A 24,095-nucleotide genomic window follows, 5' to 3' on the forward strand; every position below is an offset into this window, starting at 1 on the left:
TAAAATGCAGCGACATCCTACAGTCAATTTTGTGGACCTAGCAGAGCGACGCCCATCTCTGTCGTCTAGCGCTCTACAGTAATATCACTGTCAATGGCACCAGGCACATGTGCCTCCTGTGAAATCTCTCTGGTGAATGTCCGAGTTTACAGGCTACAGTTGTCATATCCCACAAGATTTCATTAAATTCTCTTAGTCAGTTTATTCTGACACAAGTAAGGAAACAATCCATCGTAGCTTCTCCACAACAAACCAAATACCTAATCAAGTAATTTCTTCGAAGAAAGAATATCTTGAGGAACGGAAAGGTCTTTGAGGCTGGTAAAGAGAAGTGAGGGCGTACTGAAAAGTAATGCCTCCGAATTTTTTTATGTGAAAACTCTTCAAATTTTTAAATAAAAAAACTTCATTAACATTCTATATCTTTACTCTTCAAGTCTATGTGTTTATAACTTTGTCTTTAGATAATTTTATTGATAACATCACTGTAGAATGGTTGACTTTTGTTGTCGGGGCCGCAGCCTCACCTCTGCTGGCATCACTTCATCAGTACCAAAGTGAAGTCTTCGAAGGTGTTGTCTAAGGTATGGAAAGAGATGAAAATCAGATGGAGCCAAGTCGGAATTCTATGGGGGTGAACCATGACATTGAACGTAAGGCGTCGGATTGTTACAGATGTTGTGTGTGGTCTGGCATCGTTACGCTGAAGAAGAAGGTGCTCCATGTGTGGACGAAATCTTCGAATACGTGTTTACAGTTTCCTGAGGGTCTCTCAAGCACCGACATTGTTACATTATAAGCCGTCACGTTAACGCTACACTTCGGAGCCCTCTAGCGGCAGAAGGTTGTACCTTGCATGACGGAAGCGGGAATATCGACCGAGTAATATGCACGACACGAGATACTTCAACTGATATTCAGATCAGGATAAAACATTCGGAGGCATTACTTTTTAGCACGCCCTCGTAGGATTGTTGAAGACAGCCACAGTCCCAATAGCAGTCAGAATCGAAATCCATATCTACGCACGACCTAGGCTCACTCGATGCCTCTCGAGTTCCGCGAGACTACTTATAATACTTATATTCGTAACTGCACTGCAAGTTGGTATTCAGTCTGGCCCCGACGTTTACGGTATCACCTCTTTAGAATTTTATGCTTGATGCATTTGCGCGCGTGTTTTGTAATTCTAATTGTGCTTTACATTCATTTATCGCGACAATTCGAGAAGTTCGAGTAATTTTCGAACATTTCAGATTCATTTCCCAAATCCCTCTTTTGTTTTTTGAGACCAACAGTTAAAATTCACAATAACTAATGACATGTCTTTCTTCGGGTCATCGGGCTTCTGACTGGTTTGATGCGATCTGCGAAGATTAGCTGTACTTTGCCAAACTTTTCGTGTCAGAGTAGCACCGATACCCAATTATTGTTGAATATATTCAAATTTCTGTCTTCCCCAGAAGTTGTTGCTCTTTACGACTCCCTCTGTTACCTGACCTCTTAACACGAGTCTTAACATCCTGTTTCTATTTGTAATCAGTGTCTTCCAAATATTCTTTTTCTCGCTGATTCTGAGAAGAATCTCCTCATTTCTTATCAGTATGATAACTTAAGACCACAGGTCACAGTCTTTGTGGGTTCAATTGGGGCGTGTACAATTCGCGATGTGCGATATCTGTGAGCGCCGCAGTAGTATATATAACAATTTTTCTTCTTTAGGACGAGGCACGATAATAATAATGTGTTTACTTTTGGTTGAGGTATTGAATTTTGAAATTACGTCGACAGAAAAGTCATTAATTTGAGCACCATTTCCTACCCACCTTCGACATCGATTTCGAAGACATTTTCGCGCCAAAGCAAGTTTACGTTCTCTACGCTTGGTAACAGCTCTTACGAATCGGATACATAGCCTGAAGTCGCGGAGAGTGCATTCATCGAAGTTTCGCGAGACCTGTAATGCATGTACTGAATTTCAGTGGGGGAATAGTCCTAGAGAAGTTGAGTGTTACAGGGACAAAGAACACATATCTCTGAGGACAACAATTGCAAATTAATAATTTGTGAAACCATAAATGGCAGTTTCGTGTTCTTCTCTGACACCATTCTGTATAATTTTCTGCTTTTCTTTTAAAGCCCTGAGAACGCTACCATTCCTTACATTTCTCCATTATAGAAGAGGTATACAATTAGAGGTTGTCAACTGGTGGGTATTTCATTGTGTAAGTAATTTTTTACAGCTGTATGCATTTTTGTTCTGTTCATTTCCTAGTGCTATCGATTTCGGGGTTGTATGAGTTCATATTCAAATATTTTATGGAGATGATGGTGCAATCAATTTCCACGAGTAAATTTGTTTTGGGAAGCTGATTTTACCATGCAACTCCAGCAGGTGCGTGGATGGAATATACAACACTGAAATTTATAGTGCTATGAAGTGAACAGAACAATAATGAATACAATTGTAAGGAAATTTTATTATGCACTGAAAGACATTTCCTCTCTATCATTTCCTGTGAAAGCTCTTTTTTACGGAGAAATTATTTCTTAAGGTACGTGACGGTAGTTAGCAGAGAAATTACGACCGGATTTCTCCCTTCACTGCCGGACTCAAAGAAGATGCCCTCCAACGGGGGATAGAGAAGAGTTATCCTTTCACTGGAGTCGAAGTAGCGCCACCGAGCATGCGAGCGGCGAAAGTGGATGCTGAGAGCAGACGGAGTCGCCCTTTCCATTTTCCTTGACCGGAGCGAGAATAACGAGTTCTGGAGTGGCGAAACGCGGTGCTCCGGACCGGACCGGTCCGCCTGGGTGAGCGGACGGTCAGCCTCCATACTGCACCCACTCAGTAGCCCTTTCTGAGGCGCTTTCAGCAGCAGTTAGTGTAAGCACCCAGAACACGTTAATTACCGAAAGTTCATATCTTAGTTCTCAATCGGCCGCTTGCGTCAGGCTACTCACGACTTCAAAGGAATTTCTCTCTATTATGTACACTCACTGGACAAAAGATCAATCACACCCCTTAGAAGAGGTCGTTGCTCACGTTGGAGCGCATCGGATAGTGTAGATCCAGTGTCAGGTGGTTATGTGACACTCGACCTCTAACGCAAGTCATTGAAATGGAGTTTTGTCGATGTGTCTGTCGGTTGTATGGAACCAGCGCAATAAGATGGGCCGACGTGGAGACGTGAAAGAATGGCAGAAAGGAGATAACGTGTTGTTCTTACCCAGAACCACACCGTGAATGAAGATGCCCAATATGTTGGCGTATCAAGACGGAGCGTTCAGTGCGTCACAGAGGAAGACGTACCACTTGTGGCCATGTAACACAGGAACAGTGTCGTAAAATATCTAACCGAACGGTCTAGAGACGAATGTCACGCCAACGGGCATTGCTGATGTCAATCGATGCAGCTCCATCTCAACCAACTTGCGAGTTGACACTGTGAAGCGAAATGTATGCTTTGGATGTTTGGACTCGAGTACCTTGCGAAAGGCTATTTCTCACAACACGGAAAGCTGACAGCAGCTGACTGGAGGTGGTGTGGTCCTACGATTAAAGGGTTTGACTGACTTCTAATGACCGAACGCGTCGAGTGCACTGACGGACCAATGAGGAGCTTATCTCACGGTGCAGTTCAGCCTGGAGATGATTCTGTGAGGGCGTAGTGGTGGTTTACGTACCATGGGACCGTTTATTCGGATAACCGAGAACAGAAACCACCGATCACGGAAACTGAAAACGGCCGGGAGAGCGGTGTGCTGACCACATGCCCCTCCGTATCCGCATCCGGTAACGCCTAAGCGCTGAGGATGACACGCCAGCCGGTAGCTACCGTTGGGACTTCAAGGCTCGTCCGGACGGTGTTTTTGTTTGTGAACATAAACCGGGATGTTTATTTCAACATTCTCGAAGACTAAGTATCACCCTTTCTTCTACATCTTCACAGTTAGAGTACTGTGGACAACCCCGTCTTACAAAATGATAACACAGCTATTTACAGGGCTGCAATAATACGATTCTAGTTCAACGAACGCTCAGGGACCTCGACTGAGTCGCTAAATTACTCGATTTCAATCCAATAGAAACTGTCTGGGAGTGTCTGGAATAGCGCATAAAGCATAGGAATCAACAGCCCCGCAGTCTGTTGTGCCTGTGGGATCTAATCATCACAGAGTGTCTTCAGCTGTAATGGTATACCTGCGGAAACTTGTGGATTTTCTTACTGGCTGGACTGAGGCCGCTATCAGCATTAGAGGCCGCTATCAGCATTAGAATGGGTCAAATGGCTCTCAGCACTATGGGACTTAACATCTGTGGTCATCAGTCCCCTAGAACTTAGAACTACTTAAACCTTACTAACCTAAGGACATCACACACATCCATGCCCGAGGCAGGATTCGAACCTGCGACCGTAGCGGTCACGTGGTTCCAGACTGAAGTGCCTAGAACCGCACGGGCACACAAGGCCGGCTATCAGCATTAGAGGCGGCGTTACACGGTATTAGCGTTTCTCCTGGAGGTGACTAACCTTTTGTGCGCTGTATTTACGTGCAAATATTGGTCTAAATATTTTTTAAGTTTTTGCAAACAGCTACAAGTCGCAGTTGGCATTTTTTATTTACCGGTATCGCTCTTCAAATGAACGAGTGCATCATCAGAATATACAGTTTAAAGCTGGCTGACAGCACTGAAAATTGCGTTCTGAGTTGGCTGACAGCTTTAAGCATTAAACTAGTTGTACTGTAGTACTTAAACTTACGTTTAAAAAGTACAGTAGTAAATAGATGTCACTGACAGCGCCAAGATAAAATGACAGCTAAACACAAAATGATGCACATATGGAGTGCCATTGGAAAGTCTATCAGACTGATGCAGAGACTGATAGTCTCCTCAGTTTTTGTGATGTTTAGTACCAAATTTTTGCTCGAGTTTGCGACATTATTTATTTTTCGTCGCAGTTTAGAAAATTTTGTTACCGCGTTCATCTAAACGTGACTTATGAATCTACATAGCTGTTAAATTAGTTACGCACGTGAGCGAAATGAAATTAGTAATACAAATCAGTTGCAATTAGATGTCACTTTTACAGCCATAGAACTAGTGAACCAGTGAAAAAAAAATCAGGATTTATCATAGATGTTAAAGCAACAGTGAGGCAGACGGTTTGGAATATCACATACCTAAAAAAAGACAATGTTTTCCTAAATCTGAGAAGTAGGGAGATGAAAGATGACATCTCTGGTGACAAATAACACTGATCAGAATTCTTTTTGTTAACTTTTCCGTAAAACGGCAGTCACATGACTGGGGCTGAACTGCTGAATCATTCAGAAATCATGTGTGATGACTGTGATGACAGCACACAGAAGACAGACATCGTAACAGCCGACAAATCGTTGCGGCAAGTTATTGTGAAGCGTCACACAGGAAGACAAGTCACCGTTACAGAGTGATTGCACCGTCTCGACACGTTTGTGGCGTAAGACCTACTCATGCCAGTCGGCTGTTGACAGCCAAGAAGAGTTCTTCACCCACTGACTTTCTCCTTTGGATCTAAGTGTTGGCTTACTTACTGGTAAATCTTGCGCTGAAGTTTTCCTTTCGCCTCTTACTCTGATTAAACAGTTGTGCTGCCATTAGTGAATACGCCATCCCGTCTCGAATCTCCTATTATTTTTGTTATTGCCGTGACAGCAACGACGTTATAGTTGGAATGTGATAATTTAGTTCATTAAAAGGAACATCTTCCGTGTTTTGAAACTGTGACGGGGCTTTAGTGGCGATTACCAGTACAACTTTCACTGTCACTCAGAAAAGACACTATTAACAGCGCCACGAAGCGCAAATGGCAACGATGGCATAGTATAAAGGCGGATAAAGATTGGAAGAGAACTTCGTTAAAAATCACTGAACTCTATGCTTTTCATGTGAAAACTCTAGCCGGTATTAGTGGAAAACAACCGGTGACGCCATGTGTGATTTCAACTGTGATTTTTCTAGTCACAAGAGCGTTCACGAGTTGGTCCATTGATGACGCAACTTGTGAATAATTGCGTACCTTTCATCGGGGAGTAATCGATTGAGTAAACAGCATCCTGCGAATTACTTTTTCTCCCTGCACTGTTTTCAGAAAAGAAGAACAGAAGGATATACTATTTATGTTATTTGACTGACTAGTAGTTATACACTATTTGATGATACTGCTTTGGAACAAACTAAGTTTTTCAATAATCTTTGGATGTCAAAGTCATTATTTCACGAATTCATAGGTGACGAAAAAGAAGACATAGCGGAAATTACCTCAGAAGTAAATAAATGTTTTTCAGTAGAAGAAAAGTTATTCCTCTGAGTTAAATGCCCAACAATCATTTTTTTTCGTCTGCTTGAGAAACTGCCAGATTCTGAGTAATAAAAGAACGTTGGGCGAGGAAGTCCACTAACTTGCCTCAGCCGTCCCATCACGTAATGAAAATGCAGCGACGAGTCACTTTGGACAGGTATTCCCTGAATGACACCTGCCTTGACGACAGCAGTCTCCAGTTGTGGCAGAATCAGCCAGCAACAGATAACGACAGTCGGGCCACAAAATAAACCACGTCATCTGCCCCTATTTCGTGTGCCAGTAACTGCGACATTAACGTGTGGTATGTTAAAAGTGACAAGGTATTTCTATCCAAATTTTGGGGAAAGTTGGGACCAATATCCAGCTCATTTTTTATATAGTTTATTTGTTCTTTTCAGTAAGCCTCATAAGGAAACGTTTAGCTAATTGCATGAGGGAAGAAAATATGAATGTGTATATTTCATTACCATTCCTTCTCTGTATTGTGATATTAAATTTTAATGTACATAGGTCTGGATTATAATCGTTAAACACACACATTTCTTTATTGTCATAATGTGAGAATTTGTGTCAAGACTGTTGCAGATACCGCATGAAACACATTGAGAAATGATCTCAAATGATTAAGACGGAGGGACGTGTCGTGTGACACCGTAGTTAATTCTTGTACATGTTAATGCAATAAAAAATCAGCTTAGGGGTTATATTTTTATTTTATTATTTCTTTATCACTAACTCTATTCACAACATGTTTTGCAGCCCGTATCGACATCTGAAAAATTTTATCATTGTACGACACATAGCTCAGGAGATATGTCGTAAACACCGTGGTGCACGACAAATGGACTTTTCTTAAAAAGGAGCTGTTTTACGCATGGGGGCTCGACTGCTTAAAGACTCGTCGAAGGAATTACTGCTTGTGACGATGACTCGGGTGAAATCTCGGAAGCACACTGTTAAACTGAGAGGTGTTTCCAGCAAATTCAGGGTGTGTTATTTCCCTCTATTGTTCAAACTTGTTAACCCTCCAGCCAAATGGCGGTATTCATGAAATGAAATAAACTTAAAAACAATAGAGATACGTGAGCAAGACTATACCAAATGTGTACTGCACAGTAGGCGTGGAGTTGCAGATTGCTGAACACTGCTGTCTGGTAAAAGAGTTGGCGGACTGACCTGTATATCCAGCGGCAGCTGCACCACTTCCTGCTGTTCCGGCGCCAGGGGAAGCGACGATACCAGCGAGACGACGCAGCCCGCGAGGCAAACGAGGAGGGGCAGCCGGCTCATGCTGAAACACAACAGCACCAGTTGTAACGCAACACAAGAATCGTACATTGCAACTGTGGACATAGTAATATACAGTGGCAATTGTTTTCAATAAATTATCATGTATCTACGGGATACCTTGGCTTGTGCCTTGTACGCCGTTTTCTTGTTGTATGAGCCGGCCGCTGTGGCCGAGCGGTTCTAGGCGCTTCAGTCCGGAACGCGCTGCTGCTACGGTCGCAGGTTCGAATCCTGCCTCGGGTATGGATGTGTGTGATGTCCTTAGGTTAGTTATGTTTAAGTAGTTCTAAGTATAGGGGACTGATGACCTCAGATGTTAAGTCCCATAGTGCTTAGAGCCATTTGAACCATTTGAATCTTGTTGTATGGGAGTAGTGACGGAAATGGAACAGTAACTCACACTGCCTCAGGCAGTAGGTCAGTTTGCGTGCAGCATCGACAGCGAGAAAACCACAGACCTTCTCGTTCGTCTACAGTGGCTGTTCAAAATAAGCATTCCAATTGAAAATCTCGCCATGTATGAAATCCATTTCGCAATAAGATTTTGGTGGCATAAAATTTGCAACTTGTTTTTATTCTTTGTGAAATTAAACTATGTACGGATCAAATGTGATGAGTGAAAGTACTGTACGTCAGTTTATTTAGATTGTACAATATTCGTTGGCACTCCTGTAACTCCTGCAGAGTAGCAGTCTCAAATGTATGTCGATTGCAGCAGCACTTATTCCGGCTTGCGAGTACGTTGGTGGACATCAATAAGACAGCATGGAAGCAGACAAGTATGGGCAGAGTTGGAGGGACGAAGTGACTGCTTTAGAAATTCACATGAGAATAAGAGCCATATTTGGGAAAAAAAATGGTTCAAATGGCTCTGAGCACTATGGGACTTAACATCTGAGGTCATCAGTCCACTAGAACTTAGAACTACTTAAACCTAATTAAACTAAGGACATTACACACATCCATGCACGAGGCAGGATTCGAACCTGCGACCGTGGCGGTCGCGCGGTTCTAGACTGAGGCGCCTAGAACTGCTCGGTCACATCGGCCGGCTATTTGGGGAAACAGCACCAACCTGCAGACCCGTGTTTCGTGGAGTATTAGAGTTCAGGGTGGCGTGGACTATGCCGAAAAAAAAGAAAAAAAAAAAGAAGAAACGTACTGGAAGACTTCGTCCTAAGAAGTCACAGCCGGAATTACTAGTGCAGAAACAAATGTCGACTGTGTTGTAGGATCACAAAGGGATACTGCTGGTTGATTGGCTTCATCCCGAGACGATCCTCAACAGTGATCGTTTATTGTAGTTCACTGAAGCAACTCCGCCGTCGTACTTAACAACGCCGTCACGGGAAACGGGCCGTGGCGTTCTGCTCCAACACGATAGTGGGCGACCACATAGCACTCGCCAGGACATTGCCACCACCAACGAACTAGGATTTTTTGTGCTGCTGGATCCTCCACATTAATCGAATCTGTTTCCTAGTGACCTCCAATGAAGAACTTCATGCAGTTGTCCACCACTGGCGCCGGGATACCCCCAGAGAATGGTGTTTTACAAATACAGATGCCGTCAGAATGAAGGCAAAAATGCACAAACATTGGCGGGGAATGCCTGTTTTATAATCCGTATCCGTTTTTTCAGTAAATGGTTTCTGTGAACACGGAAGAATTGTAGTGTTCATTAATTTTGAACACTCCAAGTATATAAGAACAGAATGAGAAAATCAACTGTCCAGTTCTACTCAGTAACGAACTTGTGAAAAATGTTAACCAGAAAAAACCGCGAAAACCTTCATGTCACGATATTTCAACCGTCATCTGACGGAACTTGGATAGATGACGGAACGTTTCGTATTGCTTTGTACGTGGTCGGGACTAAACGATTACGGTACTACAAGTACTGTGCTTGAATTGCAGAACTTCTTTCTCAGAACCACAAAGTTCTCCGAGCGTACAACCTTAACTACGACGTAATTCTTTTTGTTAAGTAAATTCCAGTCCGATTCATAATATTGACATATTGAGATAGTGCTTCAAAAAATAGAAAAAAAATTGGAACCTGAACTGTACGTGAAAAGTCGGATGTCCTAAAAAAATTACATCGTTTCTTCTTTTTCTTCTTGTCCCTGGCCTTATCCAACATCTGCACGGGGGTCGGGATGTTATTCTGGCTGTGACATTGTTAGCGGTAGAGGGTGGCAGGATGCCCTTCCTGTCACCACCCCTTCCCGGGCCTCATCGCATCCTCGTTCGCGTGAACACTTCCTTTCACACGCAGAGAGAGTTGCGTGCGTGGTGTACAGGAAGCCGCTGATCCTGCGCGGCTGTGTCGTGAGGTCGCGCTGGACGACATCGACCTTGATGCCAACAGGCGGCGAAAACGGCGCTTCGCGGTCAGCCAGGAAAAGGGAAACGGACTGGCTGGCAGCCGCGAGACGAAGCAATGAGCCGCCCGATGGCCGGCTGGTGCCTCGGAACGCCCTTGGCCTACACACCAACGGTGCCGCCAGCAAGGCAAGGCTCTTCTGCGGATTCTTGCGTAACCGACACACGTCTGTGCGACGGCAGAGGTCAGCCAAGGTGTTATCCGCAAACTCGACAGTTGGGGGGAAACCACTGGAGGAACATGCTGCTCATTACATACATATTTTGCGCGCAAAGCTTCTGTGTAATGTTAGCAGTAACGTAACCGGAGTCTTTCCATTTTGTCGTAGAACACTGTTAATAGGTCATTAGCAAATACAAATACATAATGTGTACGGAAAGTTGGGCACAAGAAATGATATAGGCAAGTTTTGCAGGAGAAATTGGCGTACGACAGTGTACAAAACGTGTAATTAAACAATTTCTGGTACTGAAGATACGCATAAGTAAAAAAATATCGCCGACAACACAAAAACGGTTAATGGAGGATGTGGCTACCCTGAGCTGTTTCGGATTGTCGACGGTGGTCTAACATTTTCTCTTTGTGGTGGTTCATCTTTTCAATTGCCAGTGGATCTTACTCCTGAGAAACTGTCAGACAGTGTGTCGCAGAGGTGTGACGAGACGCAGTGACTGAAAGATAAAATGGTTCCTGAGCTACCTCTTTTTTAAGTCCTTTTATTTGTTTTACTGACGATTTCGGCCGTCACGCCATTATCAAACACATGAACTGTGTGTAAGTTACCTCATAACAAATACACTCCCTGACAAAAGAAAGTGAAGCATCCAGAAGATGTCAGTGCAGCTTTATAGACGTAAAGAACATCGACAGGTATGTAAATGGTTAAAGCCGGAATACTCTATGCCACGTCGAGCAGTCATCAGAGGGCATTTATGTTGTTCATGATGAGCATTATTACCAGGCTTGGTAGTATATACAAGGGGAGTGATCAGCATCCAATATTGACTGAAGGATGCGGAGATACTGCGTATTCGTATGATATAGCAATATTAGCACTTGAGAGAATTTGGATCTAATTGTGAGTCTCCATTAACCACCCTACCGAATGGTGTAACATGCATATTTGTGAGGCATTCAGGTGTGACAGTGGCCCAGTGCTGGGTTGCATGGGAACGCGAGGGCAGGCATACCCGTCTGAAAATGTCCACAGCTCGTGGTCTCGTGGTCGCGTTCTCGCTTCCCGAGCACGGGGTCCCGGATAAGATTCCCGGCGGGGTCAGGTGTTTTCACCTGCCTCGAGATGACTGGGTGTTTGTGTTGTCCTCATCATTTCATCATCATTCATACAAGTGGCAAGATTAGACTGAGAAAAGGTTGGGAATTTGTACGGGCGCTGATAACCGCGCAGTTGAGCGCCCCACAATCCAAACATCATCATCATCATCATCATCATCATCGTCTGGTAACCACATATTGATAATCGTCATATTGTGCACCAAGCATAACGTAACTCATTCCTGTCTGCACCCGCCGTAGGAGAACAAGTCATGGACCCCCTGCAACGTTCCGTGTCATCTAGCACCGTTGGTCGGAGACTGGAGCAGTCGGGCTATAGATCTATCGTCACAGTTGTAGACTGCCGTTAACGTCATAACACTAAAGGCTGCGTTTGGAGTGCTGGCGTGACTAGGAGGCACGGACTGCTGATGAATCGAGTCGCACTGTGTTCAGCGATGAATCGCGGTTCTGAAAAACCCCGGGCGAACCTCGTCGTCGAGTACGATGGCGATCTGGGGAGAGGTCTGATTCATTCTTCTAGAATTTTGGAGAGGCACAGGGGAGGTACTCCCGACGTGATAGTGTGGCGTGCTATCGAGTATGACCTCGGTTCACGGGTGGTAGTGATTGAGGGAACACTGACATTACAACGGTACGACACGGAAATCAACATGACAATGCTCATCCACGCACGGCACTTGCTTCCGTGAGCTGCCTACGTGATACTGAGATGGCCACCAAGATCCCTAGATCCATCCCTCACAGAACGTGTGCGAGACCAGCTCAGGCATAAACTCCATCCCAGCACAAGTATTAAGGATATCGAGGACCGTAGCTTTGGCACTCTAGACAGCCGGCCAACTCAGTGCGTGCGTTCAGGTGAGAGGGCGTGCAACTTTATATTGATAAAAAGGCTCAATACTGTCAAGTTCTTTATAAGTTTGACTCGTTTTTCTAATTACTGACATAACCTCACATACCCTCTCATCCCGTAAAGTTACTTTTCTTCCACCTCTTCCGGGTACTTCACTTTTGTGTCAGGTGGCATATTTGTGAAAAATACACAAAAATTTTGCCACAGTGGGACTTGCTTCCTCAGAGTTCGTTTGATATTGGTTTAGCGGTTGAAACCTTCAGTGACAATAAAAGGACCCATAAAATCTTTCAGAACATTTATATTGGCTAAGGAGCAGCAAGCAATAAAACTGAGTTGCATTTAGCCAAACGTCAAGCTCTACAGTGAGTCAGGTCGCCACCTATACGCATGGGAGAGCTGTGTCTACGGAGGTGTCTACGGCAGCCGACGACCGACCAAGGCGTAATGCCCTCCCATGATTTTTGACCACCTAGTGTATTTCCTGTGACACTGAACTGTCGCCAGAGGCTTGAAATGATGTTTTGTGTTAGGTTCGGATAACCATAAGTGAATGTGCGCGTTGACTTCCACACATATAGTTTCGGCAGATATGTCATTCTGTCTTGTCGGTGTTTTTTCACTTTAACAAGGAGCTCTCTTTGACACTTCTACGTACTTTTTATTTGAGTGGTATGCACGACTCCAGTGGCAGGTTTCTTCTGAACTACTAAGAAAATTAAGGTGTAATCTTACATATAAAAACAAGTGAAGCTCCCTGATGAAACCATCGGCACCGACCGACCGCCTTGTCGTCATCTGTTGTATGAAGGGGCGTGGGATCAGCACACAGCTCCTCCGGCTTTCTTGACCTTGGACCTCTGCTTCTCTTTGAAGTAGCTACTCAATTGGCCTCGCGAGGCTGAGTTTACTACGGTCCTGCCCTCCCTCCAATAAAAAATCCTTGGTAATACCGGGTGTCGAACCTGCGTCCTTCGCACAGCAGTCATACGCAGTGGTCACCGAGCGATGGAGTTGGGAATCTCGCATATAACTCTGCTAAAAAAAGACATAACACTATCATTTTGTACTCATATTAAAAATGAAGGAAGTTTATAGTAGTGCTGTCACGACATTCATGGCGGCAGTATGTCGCGAAATTTGCACAAACAAAGCAAACCTTCGATTTTCGGCTTTACGGAGTACCCTGTGTTCCCAAATGGGGTAGTATATAAGAGACATTATCCAATAAGAGTGAACCAAGGGTTGTTTTGAAGAGAGGTATGTATGTTAAAACTCATTGTGAGTTACATGTGTATGTCTCATACTATCAGAAGAGATGCAAGGCTGTGAACTTGAAAAAGCTTGAAAATTCCTCGAAAATTCGGAAATAAACCATTTGTTTCACTGAAACAACGGGTGCGGTGGACTTTGTAAATTTGGCTGAGCAAAGTGTGCCTTGGATCAGAGAGAGTATTAAATTTACACAGTGCACGCTGTCACACTTGCTGTATCTGCCAATTGTCACCGAAACGCTTTAATTTAGGAAATGAAAAAGTTGTTCCCTATCCATCAGCGAAGAGAGAGGTGAATTGCGTTTTGTCTGAGCTACGCAACTCTTAATTCGAAGCGAAACCTATACAAGTGAAAGCTGCTTCGTTATGTAAGGGAGCCAGTTCCTTTGGAGACATTAGCCTTCTACATCCGGCTCCTGACGTTGTTGGAGAACCCAGAGTCGCTAATTAAGATTCCTTTACCTGTCGAGAAGAACTCTTTGTGCTTCGGACAGTGTGACACTTTTAAATATCTGAAGAAATGAAGTGCTTATTACTGACGGATTACTAGGTAAACTGAACTAGAATGGAATAGGGCGTCAGCAACAGTCGTTGCGAAAACAGTCTCGGTATTCTCAGAGGTAATGGGAAACGTAAATCGGACTAGTGGTTTGAACGCCACTCCATGCGAGTACCTTCAACAGTGCTCACATCTCAAAACTGATATTTCTGAAACTGCTCGTTGCTGATTTATATTGTCAACGTAACGTTGACGATCACCAAATACATAAGAGGAACTCTGGAAATTTTTGAGGTGGCGAAACAACAAAGGCGAGCTCTACAACTCAACTCATCCACCAGTCCATGTGTCTTTCCTAGCGTAAAAGTTACAGGAAACTACACATGAAGTGTTATGGATGACTCAGTTTAACAAGAAACTGCTAATACAGCCTGTCGTGGATGTTCAGGGTATTCTAGTTATTAGGAAGCTCTGCAACGCACAGGAGGACTCCCGTCCTCTACTGGTGCAGAAGCTGCTGTCACGATCCTGGTGGTCAGATTTGCTTATCGTGATCACTTTGGTGTAAGGGACTCTTAGTCTCCAGTGGCTCGTTAGGGAGTAATAATGTAATTATGATTCATTCAGTTTGTTACTACAATTATCTTTGTTTCTGTGAACACAATTTCACAGTAAAGAAAATGTCTGTAACGTACAACACAAAAAAAGAAGGAAAACACGGTTCGTAGTAGGCTGTGTCATTACTTATTAATTGTGCCATCGGCCTATTTCGACATTTATGTCATTATCATCGTGGGACACATTGTAATATTAGTACATACTTTGTAAAAACTTACAAGGCGTAAAACAATGTTATTATAAACATGATATAATCTTTACCTCTGCTTACCTGTTCCTGCGTATCACGTCATGTATTACATTAGACGTGGTACACAATTAAAGTTTCTGTTCCGCACTTGGGACCACATTTTACATTATCCATACCTATCATTAGTTGCGAATGAAACAATGTAATTACATTTAAATGACCACAAGACAATATATTTAAGCTGTAGCCACTATGCACTCGTTATGTAAACTGACAGTCGCAATCATCTGTTACTCTGGTCTCTTTTGTCAGAGTCCTACTTCACACATAACACCCTCGAATCTCGACTACGGCATGTCAGAGGGCTTAAATGTCTTCGATGGCGCAACGTATAGTACATTCCAAAATAAGGAAACAGATGATTCGATTGAGATACACTAACGTTTGTTACCAGATACACGTAGTGCAATATGCCGTACATAGAACACGGAAAAACGGAAATTCTGTCATATACCGGCTAAAAAATTCTGTCAGTTTTACATCCAAGCCTGATAGCTTTACTATCAAAATGCTTTCGTTGCGCTGATCAAAATTACAATAAAAATACGTTAAAATATTTACGATAGAAAGTCATATCACTGCATACCTGTTGCTAAATAAATCCCCGTTTGAACACCAGTAAAATAGTTACGTGTATATAAGTATTAAATATTCTAAGGGCAGATTGGGGGAGGGGGAGAGAGGTTGGAGGGAAGGATTGATTCAAATGGCTCTGAGCACTATGGGACTTAACATCTGAGGTCATCAGTCCCCTAGAACTTAGAACTACTTAAACCTAACTAACCTAAGGACATCACACACGTCCATGCCCGAGGCAGGATTCGAACCTGCGACCGTAGCAGTCGCGCGGTTCCGGACTGAAGCGCCTAGAACCGCTTGGCCGGCTTTGGAGGGAAAGAATAAGAATCTACATAGATATGACAGATTTCAGGTAATGTACACGTAAACAACAAAAACATGGAGCCCTCCCTTTCCCTATAGATTTATTTCCTTTATATTGACACTCTGCTCTTATTTTACTATCTGATATGTATTTTATAAAATCTACTTTTAGGAAAATGCAGGATTTAATTCATGTCGCTATGTGATTTTACATTTTAAGTATCTTTTTTTAATGCTCCTTTTATGAAGAGCTGTTTTATATCTGTGTTGAGAGTAATACTTCACGTAAATCACCGACTATGTATTGCTATAAATATGTAGTAGAGTTCTAGGGGCCGGCCGCGGTGGTCTAGCGGTTCTGGCGCTGCAGTCCGGAACCGCGGGACTGCTACGGTCGCAGGTTCGAATCCTGCCTCGGGCATGGGTGTGTGTGATGTCCTTAGGTTAGTTAGGTTTAAGTAGTTCTAAGTTCTAGGGGACTTATGACCTAAGATGTTAAGTCCCATAGTGCTCAGAGCCATTTGAACCATTTTTTTAGTTCTAGGGACATGTGCCGCTTATGTAAAGCTTATAGCCATCCTCGTCTGCATACAAAATGTACAATGTATACATAAATGCATAATCATACCGGTAACTATTTTACGAGTGTTCAAAAGTGGATTTATTTAGCAATAGGTATGCAGAGATATGTCTTTATGTTGTAAACGTTCAATTTAATGTCATTATAATTTAGATCAGCGCAATTAGGATATTATGATAGTAACGCTATTCTGTTTTGGATGTAAAACTGACAATGTTTTGCTTGAATATAATAAAATTTTAGTTTTTCTGTGTGCTATGTACAGCATTTTGAACTTCATGTATCTGGTTGCAGACGTTTGTGTCTCTTAAGTGACTCATTTGTTTTCCTGTTTTGGACTGTAAGATATGTTGACCTTTTCTGGCGCGTGAAAGCAAATATTTATGCACTCTGACATGTCGTAGACGAGAGTCAGCGATGTCATGTGTGAAGTATGTCTGTGACAAACGTTGAGTAACAGGTGATTGTAACTGTCAGTTTACTTGGCGAGTGGCTATAGCTTACATGTATCGTCATGTGGACATGTAAATGTAATGACATGGTTTACTTCACAGATGGTGGTAGATATGGACTATGTAAAAATGTGGCCTCTAATGTGATACATCATGTGATGTGCATTCACGTGCAAGTAGAGGTAAATGCTTGTGTCATTTCTATAACAAGATTGTTACTATTTTTTGTAGGTTTTTACGTAGTACTGATGTTTCAATGTGTTTCACGGTGGTATGCCCTGCTGTAGGTGCTTGATAATGACGTAAGTATCTAAATCGGCCCATATTACAGTGAGTAAGTAATAATACAGCCTGCCACTGACCATTTTTTCTTCACAAAGTTTCTAGGGGCTGTAGCTACACAGGAGCAAAATTATAATAAGAGACAGAATAATGAAACAACCCTCAGAAGGACTAAAAAGTACTGTGATGTGGTTGCCGTAGGTGTGGGAGTAGCTTAGTATACCGCCCATGTGCCTCTCTTGTAGTGCATTAATTGAAGCAATACCCGAGGTGCGAAATCGCCACCTCTTTGTTGGTAAACCTTTTCATGCTGCTGTCTGTCGCTACTAGCGCTGCCGGGAAAACAAACCCGAGAGTGGACAGGCACTAGTGACAAAGCCAAGCGGTGTTGTGTCCTTGTGAGACACTGAAAGGATGAAACTGCCGTATGAGCGGCTGTCATGCGGCACGCTTTCTGGGAAGTCGGCGCTCCACCACGATGTCTGTCTTCGTGAACAATGCCACGCTCTCAGGCAGCGTATCACTTACTGCTGCTCGCTTCTCTAAATCTAATTTTTTTAGTCTTAGCAAGTCAGCACTACTAGTTTTCTGCGATCTTAGATTCTGCATATATACGTACAGTTACATGTTACTGATACTCTGAAAATCACAGCAACATGTAAAGCATGTTATGGGGTACTTTTAATCACTATGTTTTTAGAGTTTCAGCGTGTTAAGGTTTCTTTCCGTTTAATTCACAAAGAGAAGCATGAGATGGATGACAACTTATGCCCCTTTTTGAGAGCAATAAGTCTTGCCACGAGTTCGTTTCACCGGGCGTTTTACAGCTTCAGGAGGAATGACGTGGGGACACATGCGGCATCTTTCGTTACAAACTGCCAGTACCTCAGGCACTTGTAGAGGCTGACGCCACACCTTTCTGAAGGCTAAACTTTGTGCAATATAACTTCTGACCACATTTCATGCAATCGTTAAAGCTTTCTTCGTGGTACTGTAGGTAATGGTCCTTCCACGACATCGACAGACGTCAACAACTGACAAGCGTGAAAAAGTCACTGGGCTAAATGTGAGGGATTTTCTGTGGCAGTCAGTAAGAATTGACAGTACATTCAGTGTTAAGTAGCCTGGGAAGCAACTAGAACGTCTCTTGCTGACGAGTTGCCAGAATCTAGATACAAAAATCATGTTTGTTTTAATGGAAGACACAGTTTCACTCTACATAGCTTTATTGACAAACTCAGCCACTAACTACTGTGGTCAAGAAACTAATGTTGTTCAAATGTGTATGAATTCCCACGAGACCAACTGCTGAGGTCATCGGTCCATAGACTTACACACTACTGAAACTGAACACCCATGCCAGAGGGAGGACTAGAACCTCCGGCGGGGGTGGTTGCGCAATCCGTGACTCAAACCGCGCGTCCACTCCGCGCGGCTAACTAATGTTGAAGTAAACTGATGCAGATTGGCTATTACCAGTCCATTGTCAGGACTGCTTATACAGAATTTTGTGATGTGGGCTAGAAGCTTCAGAACACAGAAAAGTGGCTACTGTGTGGCCTGTTGTTACTATACACACTCTACGAAGATTTTCAGTGAGGTGGTTGGCAGGAGTATCTGGCAATAGAAATCGAATGACATCAACTGGCGTTGATTTCTGTCAGCTGCGAACTTTAGCAAGCAAGCACTACGTCAATGAAAGAAAGAGCGACTCGCCGAGTTCACGATCACTAAAATATTATGTAGAACTGAGTATAATCATAGTTATTGACATAGACGACGTCAAACAGAGTTGTCTATAGTTTGATGACGTAAGGGTCCACAGCTTGAACATGGCAAATGCCGTGTATGGCTACCAGTATATTTATTAGTTGCGTTTGCAATTTGGACGGTTATCGTTTCCAAGCACGGGTATTTAGTATTTGTAATCCACTAGCCAAACGAAGCAACACAAGTGACATATTGCACACATAACTTTCTTTTCATCGGAAAAAGTTGGTTTTGTCATCAGAAAATCATTTCAAGCGATTTTTTTGACTTTTAATGTTGCAACTGCTAACGTGTGCTACGGAAATGAAAATGACAAACCATCATCACAATTAAATTATGTACTGATGGTCATCTGTACTCAGTGTTGCCTGCTAGTTATAACTGGTAGCGACCGAGATGAAATCAGTCCCGGTCGACCACATTCGTTTCCCATCGATTCAGCTACTTACATTGCGCGTATGGTACTGAGATATCGCTTAACGCTCTAACCTGACTCACAGTACAGACTCCACGACTCTTATACTTTATTTATCGTCTCTTAACTCATAGAATCATTTTGTCATAGCATTATATTCTGAACCATGACATTTTTAACTGTTCTTCTGCATGTTTTGTACAGCTCTCACGCTTAGCTGTCACTGAACTGACGTGATACCGGTGATGCGATTTGTTGATACATTGGAAATACCTGTATTTGATACTTTCTAAATAGTTTACTCACAGTTTTACCACCAATCCGAAAATACTTCATGAATTAGAGGTTACCAGGTGAGACGGTAGAGGGAAACAACTGCAGGGTCTTTCATTGAGGAAATACGTGTTTAGCAAAAGGTAAATAGTGCTGTACATACGTATCAGAAAAAGAGTGAGACGCAATGGGAACAATGGCGCATAATTCGAGATAGAAATTATGTATTAACCATCGTGTGCTACAGAATTTGATACAGTGTGATCTGAATCCATATTGCAAAGTCTTTCCATCCCTGAGCATTGATCTTCACAGCGAACGCGTAAGAGAGATTCGTTGAACTTGGAAATAATCACAGGATTCTCTCAGATGGTTTGAAGCACCATGAGCTAAGGGTAGTACAATTTTTCCTGATCTCCTACGGAATTAATTTTAACTCATAAATGGTGACACATTTCACAATTTCAGGCAATGGGGGGAGAATCTGGAGACCTATTTCGCTCACGCAGCAAGTGCAGACACTCTTGAGAAACCCGCAGATCGTATGTTAACGTGAGCGACACTCGGCACGCTCAGGCCAGCTGTTACCTGTCGTCCTTGCTGAAACGAGGCGAGTGCCTTGCTGAACTTTCTCATAATTAAAGCGACCCGTTTCACGCTTTTCCGCCCATACTCGTGTGTTAGCCCCATTTTAATGCGCCGAGGGTTTGTCCTGCACTTAGCAGAATGAAGCTGCTAATGGCAATGTGTATCGACTAGAGTTGTAAAACTACTGTAGGCTATGGCACTTTTCGTCAGTGAGGATCGTACCGCATTACCTGTGCGTTAGGTGTGTTGCATACCTATCGGGCGTTACCTTATTTCGATTGCCTTGTTTGCGTATGTATAACTTACGGAACATTTTTGTTCTACATAGTTATCCTCCTGTCTCTTACTTAAAAATAAGCGGTATTTGACACTGTCACTGTTTAATTCTGACTGTATTCGAAAATTGATCTGTGATGTGGAACAAAGGGACAGTTTAGTAAAAATAAAGAAATGAGTACAAAATAACAACAATAATTATATATATTCTTTTACGTTTGTGCATGAAACTGTACTTGCATCAAAAGTAATTGCTTTGGTTTCATAAAAATGCAGAAGTTACGCAATCAACTAATTTTTATCACCTACAAAATGCAGCTTATATTTTTTTAAGGATATAAACTATTCAGTTGACTAACACTAAACGCTATGAGGCTGCTATTATGTGCAAAACTAACAAACAAGCAAGCAAAAAACAAAGAGAGTTTGTCAGTTCCCAGTTTCTCCACACATTCATTTATGTTTCTTTCCCTACCAATACTACTGGTAATCCTACCATTTACTGCGTCATTTATGTACAGTACCAAAACTTCCGAACCATAGTTTTGGTAGAGATCAACTCTAGGACTGACTTAAATGCACACTTTAATGAGTGACTGGCAACTTATTTGTTGTTATGGGGAGCGCTCAGACCAGGTAACCGAGATTAACATTGTGGAGTCAATGCTTAGTATCATGCTGATGCTGATGACTACTGCAGGATGAGGGAGACATTGCAGCACAGCAGAAAAGTACAAACGGCCACCACACTTAACATCCCTGTCTGGTGGATGGCTTCATAAGGCATTTCAGCGTAAGTTTTGTAGCAGGCACGGATCCAGGGTTCAGTGTAGGAGCAGAGGATAACTGTTTCTCCATTGTCCCCCCTCGCCCGTCGCCTCAAATATAGTTCGCCGTCATCCACCACATTTAACATGCCACAGGTATAGAGAATTTTAGCAATAATAGCTATAAAACATACAAGACGTTAAACCACAACCAGCAGGTACACTAATACTGCCACACATATTTGGTTTCAGATTGCTGGGAACTATGTAAACGTATGTCAGAAATTAACGTTGTGGAGTGGGCATCAACATCCCACAACGCTCTGCAGTGAAAAAATTTCGAAATTGCAATTTTTTCAACCATATGCGGACTGATTTCATTCAATAATCATAATATAGGTTAGCTACAATTTCTCTGGATCAGGTCACTTGGTGAGCGGAGCAACCGCAGATGAAGAAATATCCGCAAGAACTGTCGTGGGGAAATTTATTAATCTCCTACTGATTCACAACTACTGTAGTTTCGTGACTGTAAAGTCACGTCCTCAGGTGCTAAACAACTGACCTAAAGTAGACACAAATAAATCTTTTGTACACCTTCATAGGCAAAACTATGAGACGAAGTTTTAATTATATTATAAGCATGAAAATAACAACTTGTTTAGATGTGAAAGTCATCCCTTAAAGAAACATAGATGTCCCATATCCTCATGCTGATCGTAACTCAAAAACGCAACGGTCAAAAACTGGACGATGGACTACATGCGAGATGCAACCAAGAACAAGCAGGGATACTAAGGATGCAGGAGGCACATAATTGTAAGTATCAGTTTGTCCACACAGTTAGTATAAGGGGAATTTACGCGATTTTAATCAGCAAGTTTTCTATATCAGTGTGTCGTTGGACAGATGTTCTCCTATGTTCCCTGCTGGCAGCTACTTCTAATTTTAATTTAGATTAAATTGGCACTCCAGCGTGTCTTGTCATTATCGTGGCTACGATTTAGTGAGCTGGGAGCACCATCCCGCGCATGCGTGACTGGGCGGTATTTCCATGTATTACTCCCGAGCTGATTGTATATACAGGGTGTTGTAAATGAGTATCGGGGTTTTAACGCTTTATAATATTTATTACATTAAACTTACAGTTATAAATGATATGTCAAATGGAAGAGCAACTCAAACAGTTTTACCAAGAACCTTATAAATGTTCAATATGAACACCATTTGTCACCCGGCGTACATCAAGTCTATAGCCGAGTTCTTCCCAAACGTTGATAAGTGTGTCTTCAGTGATTGTAGCAACAGCTGCTTCAATCCGGTTTCTTAATTCAGGGACGTCTGCTGGCAGCGGAGGCACGTACACACGATTCTTGATGAAGGCCCAAAGGAAAAAATAGCAAGGCGTTAGGTCGGGTGAACGTCGAGGCCATGTAAAGCAAGCCCTGTCATTGGGTCCCTTGTGGCCTATCCAGCGCTTGGATAGAGTGAAGTTCAACCAATCGCGTACATCGCTATGCCAGTGAGGTGGTGCCACACAAAAGTGTTTCAGGTGGTCTTTCATTTGACATATCATTTATAACTGTAAGTTTAATGTAATAAATATTATAAAGCGTTAAAACTCCGATATTCAGTGATAAACACCCTGCACTACGTTACCGGCCGAGCCCCGCACATTTCCTCTCACCGCTGCTTGTGTGAGCACTATTTATTACTCCTGTTTTGTTAATGTATTGTCAACAGCCCTTGCGTAATCATTATTTATTTCCGGGATTATTTATAATTTGATTGCGTTTTTAGTGTCCCCAATTGTTCTAGGTTACTTGTCGCAAGTAGTCCACTCTCAAGTTCGAGGCGGTTGCTTTTTTACTCTATTATCAACATGAGGATAGGGGACTATATGTTTCATTGAGGGACGGCTTCCATATCTACAGAGTTCCATTGTCTTCCTTTCTTATTTACAATGTAATTAAAATTTTGTCAAGTGGTTTAGGTTAAAAAAGGGTTTTGCGTCTTATTTAGGTGAATTTTTTGGCACCTCGGAACGTGACTTTATACTGATGAAACTAGTTGTGACCAAATAGGAGGTGAAAAAATCTTCTCAAGGCAGCTGTTGCGGTTATTTATTATAGAAATGGATTCTCTAGAGAAGATGGGAACGAGGCTCAAAAATATCGATGCTGTACGCATACTGACCTACTGCCTGAGGCAGTGTGAATTACTGTGCCATTTCCGTCACTACTCCCATACAACAAGATTCAAATGGTTCAAATGTCTCTGAGCACTATGGGACTTAACATCTGAGGTCATCAGCCCCTAGAACTTAGAACTACTTAAATCTAACTAACCTACGGACAACACACACATCCATGCCCGAGGCAGGATTCGAACCTGCGACTGTAGCGGTCGCGCGGTTCCGGACTGAAGCGCCTAGAACCGCTCGGCCACACCGGCAGGCCAGGAACGTGGCTTCGATGATCGGATAACTACGTGCAGTGACAATATGTGATTGGAACAGAGACTTGTCTGTATAGTTTTTATTTGACGTTATTAATCAGCTAAGTTACCTCTGTGCAGACCCAGAAAGAAATGTAATATACAAGGCGCAGGGAATGAAGAAAATCACAGAAAACAATCGCAAAGTCGTTGCTTTGGTAAACTGTCCTGGTAGTTTGTGCACTTGCCGTCAACCAGAACAAATGGTTCAAATGGCTCTGAGCACTATGGGACTTAACATCTATGGTCATCAGTCCCTTAGAACTACTTAAACCTAACTAACCTAAGGACAGCACACAACACCCAGTCATCACGAGGCAGAGAAAATCCCTGACCCCGCCGGGAATCGAACCCGGGAACCCGGGCGTGGGAAGCGAGAACGCTACCGCACCAACCAGAACAATCGGAACATATGAGAACTATTATTATATAATACTAACAGGAGAAAGATTTGTATAAATACGATGGTGTTTTGCTAAAGACGAACGACGCCTT

At 42.8% G+C, this 24,095-nt stretch overlaps 1 protein-coding gene across 1 annotated transcript in view; it reads right to left on the bottom strand.

Moving 5' to 3' along the window:
- Nucleotides 1-24,095, bottom strand: part of LOC126174888 (putative lysozyme-like protein) — a 159,140-nt gene that overhangs the window by 96,943 nt on the left and 38,102 nt on the right. Inside the window, exon 2 of the mRNA XM_049921311.1 lies at nt 7,527-7,641. Within this exon, the coding sequence (XP_049777268.1) occupies nt 7,527-7,640 (114 nt within the window). The 5' untranslated portion in view covers nt 7,641. The remainder of the gene's footprint in view (nt 1-7,526; nt 7,642-24,095) is intronic.

This window comes from Schistocerca cancellata, chromosome 3 (assembly GCF_023864275.1).
Source record: "Schistocerca cancellata isolate TAMUIC-IGC-003103 chromosome 3, iqSchCanc2.1, whole genome shotgun sequence".
NCBI classification, from domain to species: domain Eukaryota; kingdom Metazoa; phylum Arthropoda; class Insecta; order Orthoptera; family Acrididae; genus Schistocerca; species Schistocerca cancellata.